We start from the raw sequence: 20,955 nt of genomic DNA on the forward strand, positions 1-20,955 counted from the left end.
AGCTTACAAACCACAAAAAAAAAAGGGTTTGTTGTGTCAGAACCGGCAATATATTTATATAGAGGTCAATTTTTTGAGGTCTCTAATGACGTAAAACAGTTTAAAACGCATGACGAGTAAAGCCTTTTTGTAAGAACACGGTTGCAAGTTTTTGCACTTTGTGTGTAGTATTTCACAATGAGTATTCACTCATTTCCCGATAGGATTATGGACTTCTGAAATTATTACAGATTTTTGTAATAATATTTTACATCGAAGTTGGCTTAATAATCTGTTTACAGTCGGGTAATATTATTTTTATTATTATTATTATTAAATGAGCCGGGGAAGAGTTTTTTCTCAGCAGGTAATTTTTTGTTTGTTTTGTGGTAATTTTGTTCTGACTTTTTTTTTTTTCAGTGTTTAATCTCGGATTTTGATTCCATTTTTTGATAAAACACTTTACATATCCTGTATATTTAAGACCTGTAAAATTGTCTGCCTATTTGACTTATTAAAACAGCTTTAATAATTACAAGGACATGATGTGGTGATGTTTTCAATTTCTGTTTGTTTGGGTTTGTTTTTTGTCTGGTAACAAACAAAAACTTAATAGACTTTAAAGGAGCACGTTGCCTTGGATCGGTCGAGTTGGTCTTGAAAAGCGTTTGTTATAAAATGCATTTGGTTAGAAAGATGTTTAAAAAGTAGAATACAATGATCCACACATATTTTCCCCGAAATTCCGTGGTTTTCCTTTTACTTTGCGACCTAACACGGTCGGCCATTTATGGGAGTCAAAAATTTGACTCCCATAAATGGCCGACAATGTTTGTCGACGAGGTAAAAGGAAAACCACGCAATTTGGAGTGATACCTGTGCTGATTATTATATTCTACTTTTAAAATATCTTTCTAATCATATGCATTTTATAACAAACGGTTACAAACGCTTTTTAAAGACCAACTCGTCCGATCCAAGGCAACGTGTTTCTTTACTATTTCTTTTGAAGAGCTTTTTTATATACCTCTTTGCTGCAACTTAAAGATACTGTCAAGGATTTTGAACAGAACCTCAATAGTTCAAAAATCCAAGCAATATTAATTCTTTATAATATGAGAAGTGATCAAAGGTGAACAGTTTTGCCATTGGCAATGCTTTATTGAATCGTATGAAGAGAAGTATGTACTCACTATGACTTGTCAGCAATCATACTTGTGTTTACTCAATGATCAGCAGTCGTACTTGTGTTTACTCAATGATGAGCAATCGCCATTGTGTACACTGCGATGACGACAGCCATTGTAAACACAGCGATTTTATAGTGTTCGAACTTTATGCCCGTTCGTTCATGTGCCAATTTGCTACCGTTTTATGATTTCTACAACCACCAGCATTCTACATGCGTTCCGGTTGAGTTGGCGTCAGGGTTTTTTGGCCTTGACAAAGATTTGCAGTCAAGCGATCTGTATACCACGTTTGGAGTTGAAGTTTGACAAGTGAGCAGCACGTTGGAACCGGACTACACGGTAAGAAAATATTTTAATGTTTGAGTAGAAAAATACATTTTGTAAAACGCGGTTCCAGGATTTTTGGACCTTTTCGTAAAACATTTGTGTAGGTAGAACGTTTGTGGCACTTCCTGAAAACGAGCACTTATTGGCGGTTTGTCCGCCGTCAATTTCCATTGCTTATCATTTTGGTACATTTTGTGGACTTAAATTGGTTCCACTCAAAATCCTTTTTCTGCCGAGACGGCCACTTAAGATTGGGCTGTAAAATTTACTATTGTGTTTAGATGAACTATGCGCCAAGAAGTTGACTCTATTGGTTCCGTGAGATATTTCTGGTTAAACATTTTTGGAATTAATGTGAAGAACGTTCATTAATTAATTACCCATCAACGAAATGTAGTGTTATTTAATAATGATAACGTTACTTTAATTTCCAGCTGGTATAAATCCCTTTTGATGTCTCTCACTGAGTCTAATCCTCTGGCTAGTTAAGCCCGTCCCTACAACTTGTTGAGGTATTCATTGTGTTTTCTTTAAATTGTTTTAATATAAAAATGTCTCCATAGAGTTATGTGCCGTAACGGATATGTTGAATTTGTGTGTAATCGACGAAACGGTGTTCGTCCTGTCTCTAACTGTAACGGTTCTTGAATTTACAATTTCATTTAATTGAAATGCATTCTTTTGATTGAAGAACTAAGAGAGTTTAGTATATTGTAATAAGTTTCTGTATTCGTTTTTCCACTCCCTTCGTGCGAATGGAACAACATCATTCCCCATTTATTTTGCGGGAGCCTTTTTTTATGGCTTATGAATTAACCATAGAGTAAGGACAGAGATGAAACATATAGACTTTATTTCGTCGGCTCTTATGCCCCATAGCCTTCACGATCCCCATAGCCTTACTAACTTGTTGTATTTTAGTTTTGCTTTGTTTCATCTAAAATAAACCACTGTTTCAATTACATCTGGAGTTTTCCAAAACCTGTTCTTTATTATTGTGTTCCTTGCCACTAATGTTTATATAATGTACAAAAAGGAACAAAATTGCGGCCGGGGACCGTACGCCCAGCGCTGCCCGGCCCTCGATGACTCTGTTACGTTGCTGACCACCCTTTACGGACCGCGCACCCGGACCCAATTTCATAGAGCTGCTTAGCACAAAAAAAACTTGCTTTTAGCATGAAATTTTTGCCTTGATAAAAACAGAATTACCAACCGAATTTCCACGTGGTTGGTAAGGCCCGGCCTGTTTTTATCATAGAGTTTTTATCAAGGACGAAATTTCATACTAAGCACATTTTTGTGCTTAGCAGCTCTATGGGTCCTGGTCATTTCTTGAAAGAAAAAACCTGAATTGTAGAGTGTACAGCTAGCTGTGGGATGAGCGAGCGGCACGAGGGCCAAAGAACGATGCGTTCCGTGATCATGGCGGCGTCTTCCAACCCTGGAAAATCGAGTCGTATGATTCCCCACTTCGCTTATGGATGCATTGTTGTACGGAACGTGGAGGAGGGAGCCCGACCAAAGCCCTTTTCGAAACCACAGCTAACACTGAGTTTCAGGCTTAAATAGGGCTCGTAGTTTGGGTAGGAGATTGTACAATCATGCCTGAACCCAAGTCACAGTCGTTTCCAAAAGGCTCAAGCCTCCACCCTTCGTCTGCTGCATGCATGCAGAGCTAGAGCTGTCAAAAACTGGAGTCTGTCCTTATTCTATGATCAAATCACAAATCAAATCAAATTAGCTAGCAGCAATGACCATGGACGGTCGCCGGTGGGTATACAATTACAACAAAGACAAATTAATTAGGAGAGCCATGTGTACGACCATAGTGGACATACCTTGTTCGTTGAGCTGTTGACTGTGTTACTGTTAGTGTTAGTGTTATGTTAATCATTAATCATGGCTCCGCTTTTAACATCGGTCTCCATGGTCTCATGAGTCAGAGATGTTGATGAGAAATTGACGTTATGTATTTGTGAAAAGTAAGTGTTGTCAGTGCAAAAAAAAAGGGAATATTTATTTTGGTTTATTTGCTTGCGTAAAAATATAAATTTTTTGTGGACGACTTATTTATTAAGTGGACGACTTATTTATTGTTTATTCAATTGATTGATCGCTTGAAATTTACCATGGTGGGCCATTCTCGCGTTACGTTAGCCCCATAAATCGGTCCAATTCACTCCATATCCTTGGCCCCAGCACATCTGATATCAAAATACAAAAGAAAGTATACCGTGATGGTATTCATAATATGACAATTTCACAGGATCATCACTTTGTCAACTACAATCGTCAATGACGACATGACGTCACCTTAGGCCCATATACTTGTGCACTTTTCAAAGATTTATAATGTATTTCTTGTTTGATTTCTTTATAACAGGTTTACAATAAGATCAAGCCAACAATTGCCAAAATGGAAACGCAAAGAGGTTTGTTGCTGCTGCTGGGCTTTGCGCTCTTCCTAGCAACAGTTCACGCGACGGACGACAAAAATGCAGACCAAATGCCTCTGTTGAAATCACTGTACAAGTCAAGATCGCCGGCCCTACTACCTGCAGCATTGAGAGCTGACAACGAGACAATATCCCCAGCCTGCTCTGCAGAGCTCAAAAGACTCTTCTCTGGCGACATACACACTCTTGGAACTGACGCTGTCATGGGTGAGAACAAATTATTCATTGTAGCTCAACTGGAACTTGTGATTTTCCTCTTTGAAAATAATCTTTTAACGTGCCCAATGCAAATTCTTATGATATCGTGCATTGAAAAATCTTTTTAAACATTTTGTACAGCAAAACAGTGATGTGGGCCGGCACTTTGAGGGGGGGGGGCATATGCATAAAATACAAATCTGTGAAAATTTGAGCTCAGTCGATCGTCGAAGTGGCAAGTAACTATGAAAGAAAAAACACCCAGCTTTCAGATGCTTGATTTGGAGACCCTAAATTCTAAATCTGAGGTCTCCAAATCAAGTTATGGAAATTCAGAGGGAGCTGTTTCTCACAGTGTTTATACTATCAACCTCTCCCCATTTCTCATAATCAAGAAAGGTTTTATTATAATAATTATTTTGAGTAAAAAAGTGTCCAGTGCCCTTAGAATATATGCAAAATTAGTAAATTTAATAAACAAAAAAGATAATTAATTAATAAGGTAATTTCCTTCAAAGTTTTTTACCAATTAAAGGCAGTGGACACTATTTGTAATTGTCAAAGACTAGCCTTCACAGTTGGTGTATCTCAACATGCATAAAATAACAAACCTGTGAAAACTTGAGCTCAATCGGTCATCAAAGTTGCGAGATAATAATGAAAGAAAAAAACCCTTGTCACATGAAGTTGGTGTGCATTCAGATGTTGATTTCGAGACCTCAAGTTCTAAATCTGAGGTCTCAAAATCAAATTCGGGGAAAATTACTTCTTTATCGAAAACTATGAAACTATGTTTCTTACAATGTTTTATACCATCAACATCAATTACTCGTCACCAAGAAAGGTTTTAATGCTAATAATTATTTTGAGTAACTACCAATAGTGTCCACTGCCTTTAAATTGTATACTTTTATTGATAGCTTAAACTTTGTTTCCATTTTCCCTCAGCTTTGGATGCATTTGGGAAACCAGCAGCTGGGTTCCTACAAATGAACTGGGCATGGCTCGGCCACTACGATGAGTGCATGGCCATTGAAGGATTTAACTTCTGCCTTGTTCAAATGAGTTTGAATGCAACCATGTTGTTGCATCACAACAATAAGGTGAATTATTAGAGGTCTCTGTTCGATTGTTTTAAACTAATACAGATGTAGGGATTGACAATAAGACTAACATCCGAAAATTTCATTTCAGTTTATTAACTACAATGAATAAACTTGCTGGGTATACCACCTTGGCCCATTTTCATAGAGCTGCTTAGCAGCTAATTTTGCGCTAACTGTGATGCATAATTTCCATTTCATACCGCTGCTTCGTAAGCACACGAAAAAGCAAATGACATCACGAAAAATTGGTCACTGTTGAGCAGCACTATGAAATTGGGCCCACGTGTAAACCTCTTTTGGGACACTTGGGTTCAGGGTTGGCTCTGAGAGTTTCTTAGCTGTCGTTGCCTCAACATTTTAGTCCATTCTGCTCGTCTTCAGACCACAGTGGCCCTTCTCAGAGCCAACACACCTCCATGAAGATACACATGGTTGTACTAGTTGTACATGCTGGTTAAAGATGAACACCTTCGGTAATTGTCAGACCAGTCTTCTCACTTGGTGTATCTCAACATACGCACAAAATAACAAACCTGTGCAAATTTGAACTCAATTGGTCGTCGAAGTTGCGAGATAATAATGGAAGAAAAAAATACCTTGCCACAAGAAGTTGTGTGCTTTCAGATGCATGAATTTGAGACCTCAAAAATCAAATTCTGAGGTCACGAAATCAAATTCAAATATTTTAGTGAGAAATAACTTCTTTCTTGAAAACGACATTACTTCAGAGGGAGTCGTTTCTTACAATGTTTTATACTATTAACATCTCTCCAATGATCGCTAACAAGTTAGTTTTTAGGCTAACAATTACTTTGAGAAACGACCAACAGTGTCCAGTGCCTTTAAGTATTATAGTTTAGTTACTTCTTATTCTCCACACCATGCAAAGCTTTGAACAGCACTTGATCTTTATTTTTCTTTTGACCTGTCTTGTTAGTCCTCTTCTGTCACCGCTAATTCTGCTGCCGGTGCGTTCAATCAAATTGCCATCCGATGGGGTATATGTCCTCCGACCAACTGTTCTGAGTATGATATCCATGTTGTGCTGAAGGATATATTAGGTAAGTCAATTCAATTCAGTTCAATTCGAATAAACATTTACTTCCATACTGCCATGAACAAAATCTACAATTACATGTATTACGGAATAAAGCAACAATATCATTACGTAACAGTAAAGTATGGGTCCGTTTTTATGAGCAGAAGCTTGTAAAAATCAGCCAGACAGACAAAGAGACAAAAAAAACAGACAGACACGACATGCAGACAAAAGGACAGACGAAAGTATACGGGGGGGGGGGGGGGGGGTTTACAGCGAGCGAATAATGTGACTGCCTTGAGCAAGGCTATGTTCAACCCAGGTCTACATGTACACGTACCTAGTCAGTTTCCCCTTGTGGTTTCATTACTTGAATACAAACCAAATTATTATTTTTTGTAATTTTTTTCTTTTTTTTTTCTTCTCCATTTTTTTATCTTCTAAGATGCAATGAAGGTTTTGGACGGGATAATAACCACAGAGGCGCTGCAAGAAGATTATGCCGTGTGCACCAAAAATCCACCAATACCTTATAGTGCTGGGTTTATCTGTGCGGTGTGAGTTCATTCATTGTTCTACTGTGTTTTTGTTGACGTTCATATAAATACTAAGTAGGATTTGAAACTTTGCATGGTGGAAATACGATAAAGAAAGGTTTGCGGTAACACCATGTAATGACTATCTCTAATGAGTTGGGGTGGTTCTGAAAAGAACCGTTGGTTTCAACTCTCCACTGGTTCTTTTCAGAACCACCCCAACTCATTAGAGATAGTCATTACATGGTGTTACCGCAAACCTTTCCATATCATATATAAATGCTGTTGTTTTGCTTTAGGGGAGTAAAAGTTGATAATCTGATTGTTGTACTTTTACCCAGTGGATTGATGTTATCACCTCTTTTGTAACTGTTTGGCCGTCTATAAATATACATGTTATAAGCTCCTGGTTTAATTAAACTTTTTGCTGATAACAAGAGAGCATCCTTTCTCGTATATCTGTGTCATGAAGTTTATCTCTCATTAAGCCCGTCGTTATCACAGGTCACTACTACATAGTAGATCATGTGGGTATAACATCACATGACAGTTATTCAAGAAAGAGTAAACAGTTCTTATCTTATCAGATATGCTGGGTTAGAAAAAACAATGATTGCGTCATGAGTACATGCAATTGTTGAAGCCAAGCGTTGTCTGCTTGACAATGGTCTGTTTACCACCTGACTAGATCGTGTCTCTATTAGTCATGGATCTTTTTAACTGGACCTTTATCATGCTACCTCCATCTTGGTCATGTTCCTGACATACCGAATAACAATAGTGCATGCTAATAATTATTTTGCAATTAGGAACCAGACTATTTCGTTCTTCCAGCCTCGGTTTGGTAGCATTGATATCAATGGGAGAAATTATAACGATGGTCTATTTTCTTTGTTTTAAATTTGATTGTTTGTTTCTTGGAGGTGTGTGCTTGTTGTTTTGTTATTTGTTTATAGGATTTGAGGCATTGCATGGTGAGGTATCAATGTACATTTGGTTTGCGGTAACACCATGACGATGACTAGAGCAAGCTAGTCGAAATGTTGAGACCAATTCAGAACTGACTCCGCGACAGTACAGTTAATTACGATCCTAGAAGCTAAAGTAGTAGTCCAGTCTATTTTCTATACCATCCGCCCTGGTACTAGTTAAAAAGCGGGACAGTTCTTTTCAGAACTGAGAAGTCTCCCGAACCTCCGATTATCTACTCCGCGGCAGTAGAATAAAGCAAGACAGTTCTCTAAGAACAAACTTTACCTGGCAAGTAGATACACACATGGTGTTACCGCAAACCAAATATACATTGTTATTTGTTGTTGCTGTTGTTGTTGAAATTTCCTACTACTGCTGTTGTTTTGTTCTAAGGTGTATTTTTGGGGAAGGGGGCTCTCGGCTTTACCAAGTTTAAAAGCACAGTCGCAGTACACATGAATGTTGGATTTTAACCCCAAAATGCACATTTTTTCCTACTTTTTATAAAGATTTCACTCTTTAAATATGAGTAGATCGTAAAACTGAGTTTGACCTTGAAAACCTTTTGCATGAAAAACATTGCGCCATTGCAAAGTTCACTGGAGCTTAGCCACGTGACCTGCTGCACTGGTGTTGGGCAGCAAATAACTTTGGAAAAGATATTTCTTAGCACCTTTGTCTGGGTTGTTTAGCAAGAGTTTTTTTTCATAAAGGCAGTGGACACTGTAGTATAAAACATTGTGAGAAACGGCTCCCTATGAAGTGACATAGTTTTCAAGAAAGAAGAAATTTTCCACGGATTTGATTTCAAGACCTCAGATTTAGAATTTGAGGTCTCAAAATCAAGCATCTGAAAGCACACAACTTCGTGTGACACGGGTGTTTTTCTGTCATTATTATCTGGCAACTTCTACTACCATTACTGAGCTCAAATTTTCACAGGTTTGTTATTTGATGCATTTGTTGAGATACATCAAGTGAGAATACTGGTCTTTGACAATAACCAATAGTGTCCAAAGTCTTTTAATTGGTGAAGAATGAAAATTAACAAAAGTGATAGACTGTATGTGGACCTGGAGCTTCATTTTTGTGAGGGCATGACCATTTTGCAAAGGACTCTTCCATTGGAAAGTCTATAGGAACTTTTGAAGGGGCACCAAGGCCAGGGCAACAGAGGTCAGAGGTCAGAGGTCAGTATCCAGCCCTGTATAGAGTTAGAACTGCCGGTTTGCAAGATGAACTTAAGGACATTCTCATCCTGTTTCTTCAAATACAAATGCCTTGCATTGCACATTAGGGGTTGCGAAACGTGTCTTCGACCGCCATCTTTGATGTATTAACCGTGGGTGTGGTTTTTAGCCAATGGTAGCTCTTCACGCATGGACAATTCATCAAATAGGGTTTCGATGGCCCCTATTGCAATTCATCTTTTATTGTTTGAACTGCTCTTATCCAGTTCACTCACAGAAAGTGAACCATTCCTGCGTGAAGTTACTTTTATTATGATTTCCTCTCTCGATTGCTTTAGAACTTTCTGCTGTCTCATCGCGACGCTCATGGTAACTGGCGCCCTCTACGATGAGTATCTCCAATGGCAGGCCAGGACTCCGTCGAGGCAACGCCTCATCAGCAAGAGAGACTTCTCAAGACCCTGGAGGATTCTGAACGATGATGATGATGAAGACGACGATGAACTGTTGATTAATGATGCCGGAACTGTCATTCAGGATGTCCAGACGCAGAGTAAACAAAGTGGGTATTTTTTTTTTTTTTTTGCTCAGGGACACGAGTGTCACGACTGGGATTCGAAACCCACACTCTGCTGAACAGAAGCATCAGAGCTTGAGTTCGGTGCTCTTATCTGCTCGGCCACGACACCCCGAAAAGGCAGAACACCATGTTACAAACACAACAAATAAACGGTACTGAACCAATAGAGCAAGGAACATCTGTTCATGGTTGAACTAAAGTACTTTTTTTCAAGTAACAGAAGGCTGTTTTTTTAAAGCAAAGCAATGACTCCTGAATAGTAGGATTTGAAACTGTGCATGGTGGAAATACGGTCTGGAAAGGTTTGCGGTAACACCATGTAATGACTCTTAATCTCTTAATAGAGTTGGTGGTGATTCTGAAAAGAACCGTTGGTTTCAACTCAACGTTTTGATCAGTATGCTCTGATCGTCTTCTGGAGAAAAAATAATATAAAAAAAATAAGTAAGAAGACAATCAGAGCATACTGATCAAAACACTGAGTTGAAACCAATGACTCCTGAATACAAGAATATGGCATTGCTGTTGAATTTGTTCTAGTCCAAAAGACACTTCCTGTAGAAATTAACCTTCCTGTTGAATTTAGAATGTCAGAACACTAATCAAGTCTTCAACCCTTAGTTTTCAGGCCTTTTGCTTTAAGCTTTTTGTAAAGAAGCCTTCCAGCCGTCGACTTCACCAAACTCTTCCTAACTTAAGACTAATCTGAGGACTTAGGATGCAGACCTTAAGATTAATCCTAAGTTAGGAAGAGTTACTCATCATAACTCGAGATAAGACCAGTCCTAACTCTTTGTGAAATTGACGGCAGGCTTGTATGTGTTCTTGTTGCCCCCACATACACAGTTTCCGCAAATCTTCATTTTTTTTAATCCAGGTCTGGCAGCCAGACTCCTCCTGTGTTTTGCATTCAACCGTAACCTGAGCAAGCTCATGGACACAAAGCAAGGAGACGCAAGCGTTGGGTCCATCAATGGTATTAGAGTTATCAGCATGTTCTGGGTCATGCTCGGTCACACGGTCATCTTTGGATTTTCCACTCAGATCACTGGTGAGAAATAAGGCTCTTAAACATTTAAGGCCGCCTAGACAACTTTGGTAATTGTTAAAGATCAGTATAGACCTTATGCACATGACTTCATTTCAGTAGGGCGCCCTCACCTAGAGGTCAAAGGGAGGTTGTTCATTGGCCAACCCTGTGCGCCGTGCGTACAAATCTGTACGTTTCAATTGTTTCGTCACCTCTAAGATTGACGCTGGATGACGTCAATGCATTTAAGGTCTATTCTCACTAGGTGTGTCCCAACATATAATGCATAAAATAACAAACCTGTGAAAATTTGGACTCTTGGTCATCGAAGTTGCAAGTGAACGAAAAAAAAAAAAACCCTGAGTGTGCTTTCAGATGAATAATAATAAATGGCTTCAGCTGAAGTCTTTTGTTATTTAAGTGAGAAATTACCTGCTTCTCAAAAACTATGTTACTTTATCCGAGGGAGCCGTTTCTCACAACGTTTTATACTGACTAATAACCAGAGTACAGTCATAGGATTTGATATGATTTTTGAGTATAGTTCTTGCTAAAACTCTATATTACTACATTAGTAAGAAAAGTGTGTGGATTTATTTTTGTTTACAGATAATACAGTAGCATTGTTTGCTTGGCTTCAAACGCACTTTGGATTTCAAGCTGTTGCTAATGCATTCTACTCTGTGGATTCTTTCTTCTTTCTTAGGTAATTTTGGTTGTTAATTGTTCGGTTCAAAGTAGAAGGGGAACTTCCTCAAAAGTTACTTTCTCAGTGTTTAGTGTTTAGTGTTGAGTTTACAAATGTCTAACTTTCGCTGCAAAACATTTTAGAGATATGAACAGAGAGCTGTTTCTCAAGATCCACATAACTTAAAGTCACCTGGAAATAGAATTTGTTTTTCTTCAAATATTAGAGTATGTTAATGAACAATAAAATAATTTTTGGAGTAATTATTTGTTACAATTTATATGTTTAAAAAATATATACAATTGTTTGGGGGGTGACTCCGCCTACCCCTTTTGGGACGCCAATCGAGGCAGACTTTGCCTCGATCGAACATCAAAGCACAACTGTTTCAGCCGTTGCTCTCGACCAATAGGAATAAGAAACTGTCTTATAAGAACAGTCGCAAGGTCGCGTGTCACGCCCATGAATTAACACTTTACAGGTCATAAACAAAGGTTTATACACACCCACGTAACGCGCTCTCCACCAATAGGAATAGCGAAACTGTCTGAGGTATTTATGAATGATACGTTTTTATTTTCTATGGGGTATTGATTGTGTTTACCGGTACATATTATTTATTAACGATGGGTTTCTCCCGTCTTATATTACATTTTCTCGTTTTGAGGAGTTCAAGACAGCCAAGAAATGCCCCTTATCTAACTACTTCCGAAGTTACCTAAACTGGGATCCCAGAGGGATTTCGGCTGGATACCTTTTTCATTTTCTATGGGGTATTGATTGTGTTTACTTGTTTCATTACAGTGGCTTTCTACTTTCCTACCTCACATTTCCCCGTTTTGAGGAATTGAAGACTGTTAAGAGATGGGCTTTATTCTACTTCCATCGATACTGGAGGTACGCATTCAAGAAGCAGATAACAGCTGAAAAGAGACACAAGTCGGTTTTTCTGCTAGCCTAATGTTTTCACACTGCACCCATTTTCACTTTGCAGTACAGTGGAGTGTGGATTATCACTTCACAGTCAAGTAGAACTGTTTGACTTGTTTGCCATAATTAGAAAAGCAAAAAAAATTGTTTCATCCCCTGATGAATGAGTAAAACCATAAGTAGGATTTGAAACTTTGCATGGTGGTGGAAATACGGTAAAGAAAGGTTTGCGGTAACACCATGTAATGACTATCTCTAATGAGTTGGGGTGGTTCTGAAAAGAACGGTTGGTTTCAACTCGACATTTCGATCAGTATGCTCTGATCGTCTTCTGGTGAAAGATGCTGATCGAAACGTCAAGTTAAAACCAACGGTTCTTTTCAGAACCACCCCAACTCATTAGAGATAGTCATTACATGGTGTTACTGCAAACCTTTCTATATAGTAAAACCATCTTACAAAAATTATTTTAGCATGTACACATAGGATTTACATGACTCTCCTGAACACATTGCTCTGTGATTTTCACTTTTTTTTTTCCCCTCAAAAACTTGACGACTAATGAAGCTGAAACTTCTAGGTAAATTATATTACGTACATCTTCATTCACATTGTGGTTAGGGATTCCTGTCACGGCCAAAAACTTGATCTAAAAATGGTATCAAACCCATCTCACTTTAACACTTTTTAAAGCCATTGAACACTTTTGGTAATCAGTATTGTCCAAGGGCCCACACTTCGTGTATCACAACTTATACATAAGATAACAAACCTGTGAAAATTTAGACTCAAGCGGTCATCTGAGTCGGGAGAAAATAACATGAAAACCCACCCTTGTTTCCACACGTTTCGCCGTGTCATGACAAGTGTTTACTATAATCCGTAATTCTCGTTGTCGAGAATTGATAATTGTTTTAATGTTTTCCCCAAAAAGTAAAGCATTTCATGGAATAATATTTCAATAGAAGTCTTTCACCATTACCTTCTGTAAACCCGGTAAGTTAGGTGTAAATCTGTGCACTTCAAAAAAAAATTCTGTTCCGAAAGTGTCCAATGGCTTTAATTAGGAGCCAATTGATTTTTTGTAAGGTAAATAAATCCTAATTTTTTCTTTATCTTGCAGGTTGACCCCCCTGTTTGCTTTCACAATCCTCATCTACATGTATATACCTCAATTCTTTGGTGAGGGTCCCATATGGCAGGTTGGCACCCAGAGACCGTTTTGTCCTAAATACTGGTGGAGCAGCCTGCTGTACATCAGCAATTTCTGGCCAACGTCTTTTGGTTCCGAGGTAAGATCTTCACATATATTAAATTCATGAGGAAGTACCCACTACATCTTATCTTTGTATTCTGTTGGGTTTTACTCTAAAGAGCACTTAGGGACATGTTTTACTACTACATGTGTTGTGCACTATATAAGAATGGTTAATTATGAATTATTATTGTTTTTGTGTTCCATCGTATTTCTCCTTTCCATAAATAATTGTTGATATTTATGTTTTGAGAGTCCCTGGCTTCACAACCAGCATGACCAGAAACAAATAATGTTATGAAAAATTAAATAAGGCACTGTATCTTATCTCCAGAAGACGATCAGAGCATTCTCCAGAAGACGATCAGAGCATACTGATCGAAACGTCGAGTTAATCCAACGGTTCTTTTCAGAACCACCCCAACTCATTTAGAGATTGTTATTACTCCGATGACCAATTGAGCTAAAATGTTCACAGGTTTGTTATTTTATGCATATGTTGAGATACACCAAGTGAGAACACTGGTCTTTGACAATAACCAATAGTGCACCTTCCCTTTAAACAAAAACCTGGTTATTCTTTTCTGTATTTAAAATTTATCCCCAAACGACTTTCCAAGCCTGTCCCAGGAGAATGATTGACACTTCGATTTCTAGCTACAACCCGGGCCTGCCTCTAAAGCCATTGGACACCTTCGGTAAACAGTATTGTCCAAAGGCCCACACTTCGTGTATCACAACTTTTATATGAAATAAAAAACAAACCTGTAAAAATTTAGGCTCAATCGGTCATTGGAGTCGGGAGAAAATAATGGGAAAACCCACCCTTGTTTCCCCACGTTTCACCGTGTCATGACATGTGTTTAAAATAAATCCGTAATTCTCGCTATCGAGAATTGATATTGTTTTAATGTTTACTCAAAAAGTAAAGCATTTTATGGAATAATATTTCAAGATCAGTCGTTCACCATTACCTTCTGTAACCGCTGTAAATTATTTGTAAATCTGTGAACTTTAATTTTTTTTTTTCTGTACCAAAAGTGTGTAATGGCTTTAATATAAAACTTGAAATGTTGCATTTTACCTTTTATGTGTATACATGTGTGTTTTGACAGTGTATTGCCTGGACATGGTACCTGGCCAATGATATGCAGTTCTTCATCATTAGTCCTCTTCTGATGGCTCCATTGTACTAGTAAGTTTGTTGTCTTTTTGTCATCTTTCATTTAGGTTTTGTGCATAACTAATACCACTATTATAAGGCCACATAAAAATAAAAAATTGTTGATCGTCCCCGCCAGACTGTTCAAAACCCCCAAACCTTATTTTTTATTTTATTTTTTTTAATCATAAAAAAACAACCTTTTCAGGTAATATTTTGTTCAAAATGAACAGGTTTGAAAAGATGATTAAAGAAGGTTTTATTCATGTTGGCAAAGCAAGAAAAATTTTTCAAAAAATTTACTTGGGCTACACTGTGCTTAGTTGTATGAAAAAGTTTACAGAAAATGTCATCTAGGAGTTAAATTTGTTTGACCAAACTATTGAAAACATCATAAACACACAAACCCTCTGTTTTATAGTGATTGTGATGATTTCTTTATTCTTGGTTTCATATTTTTTTTTCTGTTCCGAAAGTGTCCAATGGCTTTACGGACGCAAATGTCACGACTGGGACTCAAACCCACACTCTGCTGATCACATACTGTGCAGTAGTCTTGGTTCAAGACTCTCCTGGATTTGTCACAACAGGGCGCGCTATCACCCCCAACGCGCTATCAACCACTAACCGCTATCACCCGAGAACCGCTATCACAGGAGAGTCTTGGCACATTCGTTAAATCTCCCCCCCCCAAAAAAGGGGCGGGCTCTGCGGGAAACCTACGCATGCGCATTATGTTTCCCCCCGATTTTGGGGGGAGATTTAACGAATGTTCCAAGACTCTCCTGTGATAGCGGTTCGTGGTTGATAGCGCGTTGGGGGTGATAGCGCGCTTTCTTGTTACAAATCCAGGAGAGTCCTGAACCAAGACTAACTGTGCAGCAGAGCTTGAGTTCGGTGCTCTTAACCGCTCAGCCTTTACGCTTCCCCAGGAGACAGAAACTACTGAGTCAAGTTGATGCCCTGTTTAATTATTGACATTTCAACCCCTCGTCCAACCCCCTACAGTTATCCAGTGTTTGGATGGCTCTCTCTGATTGCAACTCTCTTAGCTTCCATGATAACTAGCGGCTGGATCGTTGCGGAAAATGACTTCACCCTCAATCTGCTGGGCCTTCTGCTGTAAGTAGTCTCCAGCTAAATTGTGTCATGCTTTTGGACTGAATGGGAAGTTATACAACGTGGAAATTCAAATTCTGTTTTTGGATTTCTGTAATACTGTTAAAGACACTGGACACTATTGGTAATTGTAGTTTTTTCACTTGGTGTATCTCAACACATGCATAAAATAACAAATCTGTGAAAATTTGAGCTCAATTGGTCAAGTTGCGAGGTAATAATGAAAGAAAAAACACCCTGGTCACATGAAGTTGTGTGCTTTCAGATGCTTGATTCCGAGTCTCGAAATCAAATTCGTGTAAAAATTACTTCTTACTTGAAAACTATGTCACTTCAGAGGGAGCCGTTTCTCACAATGTTTTATACCATCAATTCCTCTCACCATTACTCGTTACCAAGTAAGGTTTTATGCTGATAATTATTTTGAGAAATTACCAAACGTGTCCACTACCATTAAGTATAAAGCGCTTTAGTATTTTTTATTATGCTCCCGTTTCAGTTTCTGTAAAGCGCAGAGCACTTCACATGGCTTCATCCTTTCCCAAATGTTGTCATAATTCTAAATTATATGTGTTTTTTTCCGTTTCTGTTTTCCACCAGGCCTGTGGATGGTAAAAGCTACACTGACTATGTATACGGCAAGCCGTACTGTCGTATCGCACCCTACCTGGTTGGGATTGGTCTGGGCTACATTATGTACCGAACCGGCAAACGCAAGGTCAAAATGTCACCGGTAAGAGTTTGGTTACAGCTGTTTGTTTGTTGGGGTGTTTGTTTGTTGTGTTGGATTTGTTTTGCTTTGTTTTGTGTTTTGTACGTAAAATTTCCACAAAGTAGTTGTAAAAAAAACATCCTTTTAAGTATCAGAGCAGAGATCTTTTTCCAAAGCAGTTTGTTCAACTTATCCAAAGTGTATTTAAAAAGAAAATTTAATTTGCAAACTAAGAATTGCTCCCTCCCCTCTCCTTCCCAGGTCATTAAATGAAAAACATGTATAAATTCAAAGAAGAAAAATGTATTCTCAAAATGAAAAAATTTCTTACTTAGACAAATAGTGTTTCTTTTGCCAAACAAATGCTTCGAAGACCACTCTGGATCACTAAACCCCATTTATCAGGGGTCGATTTCACAAAGAGTTAAGACTAGTTTTATCTCGTCCTAACTTAGGACTATCCTTAAGTTTTTCATATCTCCTAGTTAGGACTAGTCATAACTCTTTGTGAAATCGACCCCAGGAGCCTTAAAATAGACAATTTTAGGCAGTCTGATGAAATCCATACAAATTGCACTAATGACCTAGTTCTGCGAAGACAGATTCAATGGTATTAACTTCTTACATAAGCGGTAACACCATGTCAAAATCTCTTTTTTGAGTAGTGTTTGTTCTGAGCGCAAACGTCACCTGATTATACTCCCACCATGATAAGGCCACATAAATAAAAAAAATTGCTGATCGTCCCCGCCCGAACATTCAAAAACCCCCGACCCCCCCCTTTTTTCTTTTTTTTTTCTTTTTTCCCATGTCTGGATATCTCTTTATACTTTTACTGCTCAGATTTTTTTAGCAAATTTTTTTTTTTTTTAAATGTACAGGTTTGATAAGATGTTAAAAGAAGGTTTTTATTCATGTTGGCAAAGCAAGAACAATTCTTTAAATAATTTTGGGCTACACTGTGCTTAGTTGTTTGAAAAAGTTTACAGAAAATGTCATCTAGGAGTTAAATTTGTTTGACAAAACTATTGAAAACCTAAAAAACACACAAACATATTATAGTGATTGTGATGATTTATTTATTTTTGGTTTCATATTTAGCATGTCAACAAACTTTTAAAAAAAATATATAAAAAAAAACTCCCTCCCCAATCCGAAAAAAAAAACATCCGCAAAAAAAAAAGGACGAACAACAATTTTTGTTTTAATGTGGCATGAGGAGTTTTTTTTTACTTAGTCTTTCAGCTGATCTCCAAAACTAATCAGTCACACTCATTTTCTCTTTGTTCAGTTTCTCGCCCTACTTGGGTGGCTGGCGGCAGCCGGTATGGGAATTGGTGTAGTGTATGGATTGTATCCCAGCTACAAGACACCGATGACTAAAACTGCAACGGTCATCTATGCTGCAGTCAGTAGATTTGTGTGGGCTGTGGCATTAGCATGGGTGGTCTACGCATGCAAGTATGGCTACGGAGGTAAGAGTTCAGATGTGGATTTCACCAAATTCTTTCCTAACTTAGGATTAGTAGGAGTGGAAACTTTGCATGGTGGAAATACAATATTATGGTAAAGGTTTGTGGTAACTCCGTGTAATGATAATATCTAAATGAGTTGGGGTGGTTCTTAAAAGAACCAGTGGTTTCAACTCGCCATTTAGATCAGTATGCTTTGATCGTCTTCTAGAGAAAAAAAATATATAAATCGTCTTATTTCCAGAAGAGAATCAGAGCATATATTGATACGTCGCGTTCAAACCAATGGTTCTTTTCTGAACCACCCCAATCAATTTAGAGATTATCATTACATGGTGTTTGAACAAACCTTTACTATATAACTTGGGATTAATCTTAGGACTTAGGACGAGTCCCAGCCTTGCACTGTAACATGTAAACCTAAAGATTAATCCTAAGTAAAGACTGGTAATAGTCAACCTAAGTCGAGATAGGATTAATCCTAGCGTTTCATTAAAGCGGTTGCAGCTGATCAAGGGCAGTTACTTTGGCGGAGCAATGGTTAAGTGGCTGTCATAACCTGGGACTCAAACCCACACTCTGCTATTAATCCGAAACACCAGAGTTTGAGTTCGGTGCTCTTAAAGGCAGTGGACACTATTGGTAATTGTCAAAGACTAGCCTTCACAGTTGATGTATCTAAACATATGCGTAAAATAACAAACCTGTGAAAATTTTAGCTCAATCCGTCATCGAAGTTGCGAGATTATAATGAAAGAAAAATTACCCTTGCCACACAAAGTTGTGTGCGTTTAGATGGTTGATTTCGAGACCGCAAGTTCTAAATCTGAAGTCTCGAAATCAAATTCAGGGAAATTTACTTCTTTCTCGAAAACTATGGCACTACAGAGGGAGCCGTTTCTCACAATGTTTTATACCATCAACCTCTTCCCATAACTCGTCACCAAGAAAGGTTTTATGCCAATCGTTATTTTGAGTATCTACCAATAGTGTCCACTGCCTTTAACCAGTCGACCACGACACTTCCACAAGGCCACTGAAGAAATGTAAATTATTTATTTATTCATTTTTTTATTAAATCTTTTCGTCAGGTTGGATAAACAAGTTCCTATCTTGGAGTTTGTGGGTACCTCTTGGCCGTATCACATTCGCAGCCTATATGGTCCACCCAATAGTAATCGAGAACTTCTACTCCAATTTCGCAACTACTTATCATTTCTCAGTCTACCTGACCGTAAGTGACGCTTTCTCTTTCATCGTAGTGAAACTTTGTTCATAATATAACAAATGCATTGATGATAAGGCCGGGGCGACTAGTGCGACCAGTGTCGAAGTCGCGACTATTGAATGCTTAGTCGAGTCGCAACTACTGTTTTTCAACTACATGTACTTGTTTGTTAAAATCGTGCCGCCACAACCACTATAGAAAAAGTCGCGACTACCTGCTTGGTGAACAAATTGTGTTGCTCAGGACTGTTCACAATGGCATAATTTACTTACAAAACAGGTACCCAGTTGTACTCCTGGGCGAAGAGAAGCAACTAAAGTAAAGCATCTTGCTCAAGGACACAGGTTACATTATCGAGATTCGAACCAACACAACCACCAGAACTTAAATTTGATGTTCTAAATAAACCATCGGCCATGACGCCCTATTATATATGATTATCCCTTTATCTTCACAGGCTTTCTACTTTGCTGGAGTGGTTTCCGTGTCGTATTTTGTGGCTCTCTTCTTTGCCCTCGCTATCGAGTACCCATTTGCAAACTTGGAAAAACTCATTCTTCCAACTCCGAAGAAGAGAACCAAGACGCTGAAAGGAAGTGATGCGGCCAAGGAGAATGGAATCGTTACAACGATGGTAGTAAATGGAGACCAACAGGTGGTAACTAACAGTCCTTCAGATAAGAACATAGCTATTAATTGTAATTAATAAAGGACTTTTGTCGTAGTAATATGGTTTACCTGGGCCCAATTTCATGGCTCTGCTTACTGCCGAATTCAGCGCTTACAATCACCATTCTCCACTTGTATGCACGCCCGGATTTCTAAGCTAGCTGGGTAAACATAGAATGCCTAGCTCATGGAGTTATAACAATCTGTTTTTATATAGCTGTATACACCTGAAGGGCGTCTCAAAGCGCTTCCAACATAAGTACCCCTGGTCACTGGGCCTAAAATCATTCCTTAAACCATCTCAGCTCCCTGGGGAGTACAATGTATACAGTCTGCGCTGCCAAATATGTAGCGCACTAAGCTAACCAAGCACAAGAACCAAATATGTAGCGCACTAAGCTAACCTATCACAAGAACCAAATATGTAGCGCACTAAGCTAACCAATCACAAGAACCAAATATGTAGCGCACTTAGCTAACCAATCACAAGAACCATCTCTGCCCTCATAGGTACCCATTTACCCCTGGGTGTAAAGAGAAGCTTCATGGGTTATAATTGTCTTGCTCAAGGACACAAGTGACCGGGATTCGAACCCACAAGTACAGACGCTAAAATTCCCTGCTAACCCATGAAAAACGCTTGACGTAAGCATGGAATTCCCTGCTTCCTTAGCACAATTCTTTAATTGGGCACCGATATTTTACATTCTTAAAAAAAAAAAAAATCAACACTTAAATTAAGTGTGAAAACACAAGCTCAAATCGATAAATAGTGTTGAATAAGTTGTCATGTAACAAAATAATAATAAGTGTTGCTCATTTTCAACAAACAAAACAAGTATTTTTGTAGTCTTGTATATCTTTATAGCTCAAAATTTTACTTAGAATGTTTTATATTATAAATTATTTATTAAATTGTTAAAACAATGATTTTTTTTTATATTGGATAAAAAAAATGTTGAATATCTATAGATTATAATTGAAATCGACTTTAGGGTTATGCTTCATCCTTAAGGACAGTGGACACTATTGGTAATTGTCAAAGACCAGTCTTCTCACTTGGTGTATCTCAACATATACATAAAATAACAAACCTGTGAAAATTTGAGCTCAA

General features: G+C 38.2%; 1 protein-coding gene across 1 annotated transcript; it reads left to right on the top strand.

Annotated features, from left to right (window-relative positions):
• The first annotated feature begins 3,147 nt into the window (after positions 1 to 3,147).
• LOC117289309 (nose resistant to fluoxetine protein 6-like) lies at positions 3,148 to 20,140 on the top strand. Its single transcript, XM_033770378.1, has 16 exons — positions 3,148 to 3,269; positions 3,883 to 4,162; positions 5,102 to 5,256; positions 6,197 to 6,320; positions 6,744 to 6,855; positions 9,335 to 9,558; positions 10,454 to 10,627; positions 11,216 to 11,312; positions 12,099 to 12,191; positions 13,348 to 13,516; positions 14,595 to 14,674; positions 15,650 to 15,763; positions 16,361 to 16,493; positions 17,764 to 17,947; positions 19,036 to 19,178; positions 19,630 to 20,140. The coding sequence occupies exons 2-16, from the start codon at positions 3,916 to 3,918 to the stop codon at positions 19,876 to 19,878; spliced, it is 2,298 nt and encodes a 765-aa protein (XP_033626269.1). The 5' UTR covers positions 3,148 to 3,269; positions 3,883 to 3,915; the 3' UTR covers positions 19,879 to 20,140.
• The last annotated feature ends 815 nt before the right edge of the window (positions 20,141 to 20,955 follow it).

This window comes from Asterias rubens, chromosome 4 (genome assembly GCF_902459465.1).
Source record: "Asterias rubens chromosome 4, eAstRub1.3, whole genome shotgun sequence".
NCBI classification, from domain to species: Eukaryota; Metazoa; Echinodermata; class Asteroidea; order Forcipulatida; family Asteriidae; genus Asterias; species Asterias rubens.

Excerpts from the sequence above, each read along its gene's own strand:
- LOC117289309 (XM_033770378.1), top strand. The coding sequence starts at position 3,916 with ATGGAAACGCAAAGAGGTTTGTTGCTGCTGCTGGGCTTTGCGCTCTTC. Across the intron at positions 9,559-10,453 it reads CCAGACGCAGAGTAAACAAA|GTCTGGCAGCCAGACTCCTC; the intron begins GTGGGTATTTTT and ends TTTTTAATCCAG. Across the intron at positions 11,313-12,098 it reads GATTCTTTCTTCTTTCTTAG|TGGCTTTCTACTTTCCTACC; the intron begins GTAATTTTGGTT and ends GTTTCATTACAG.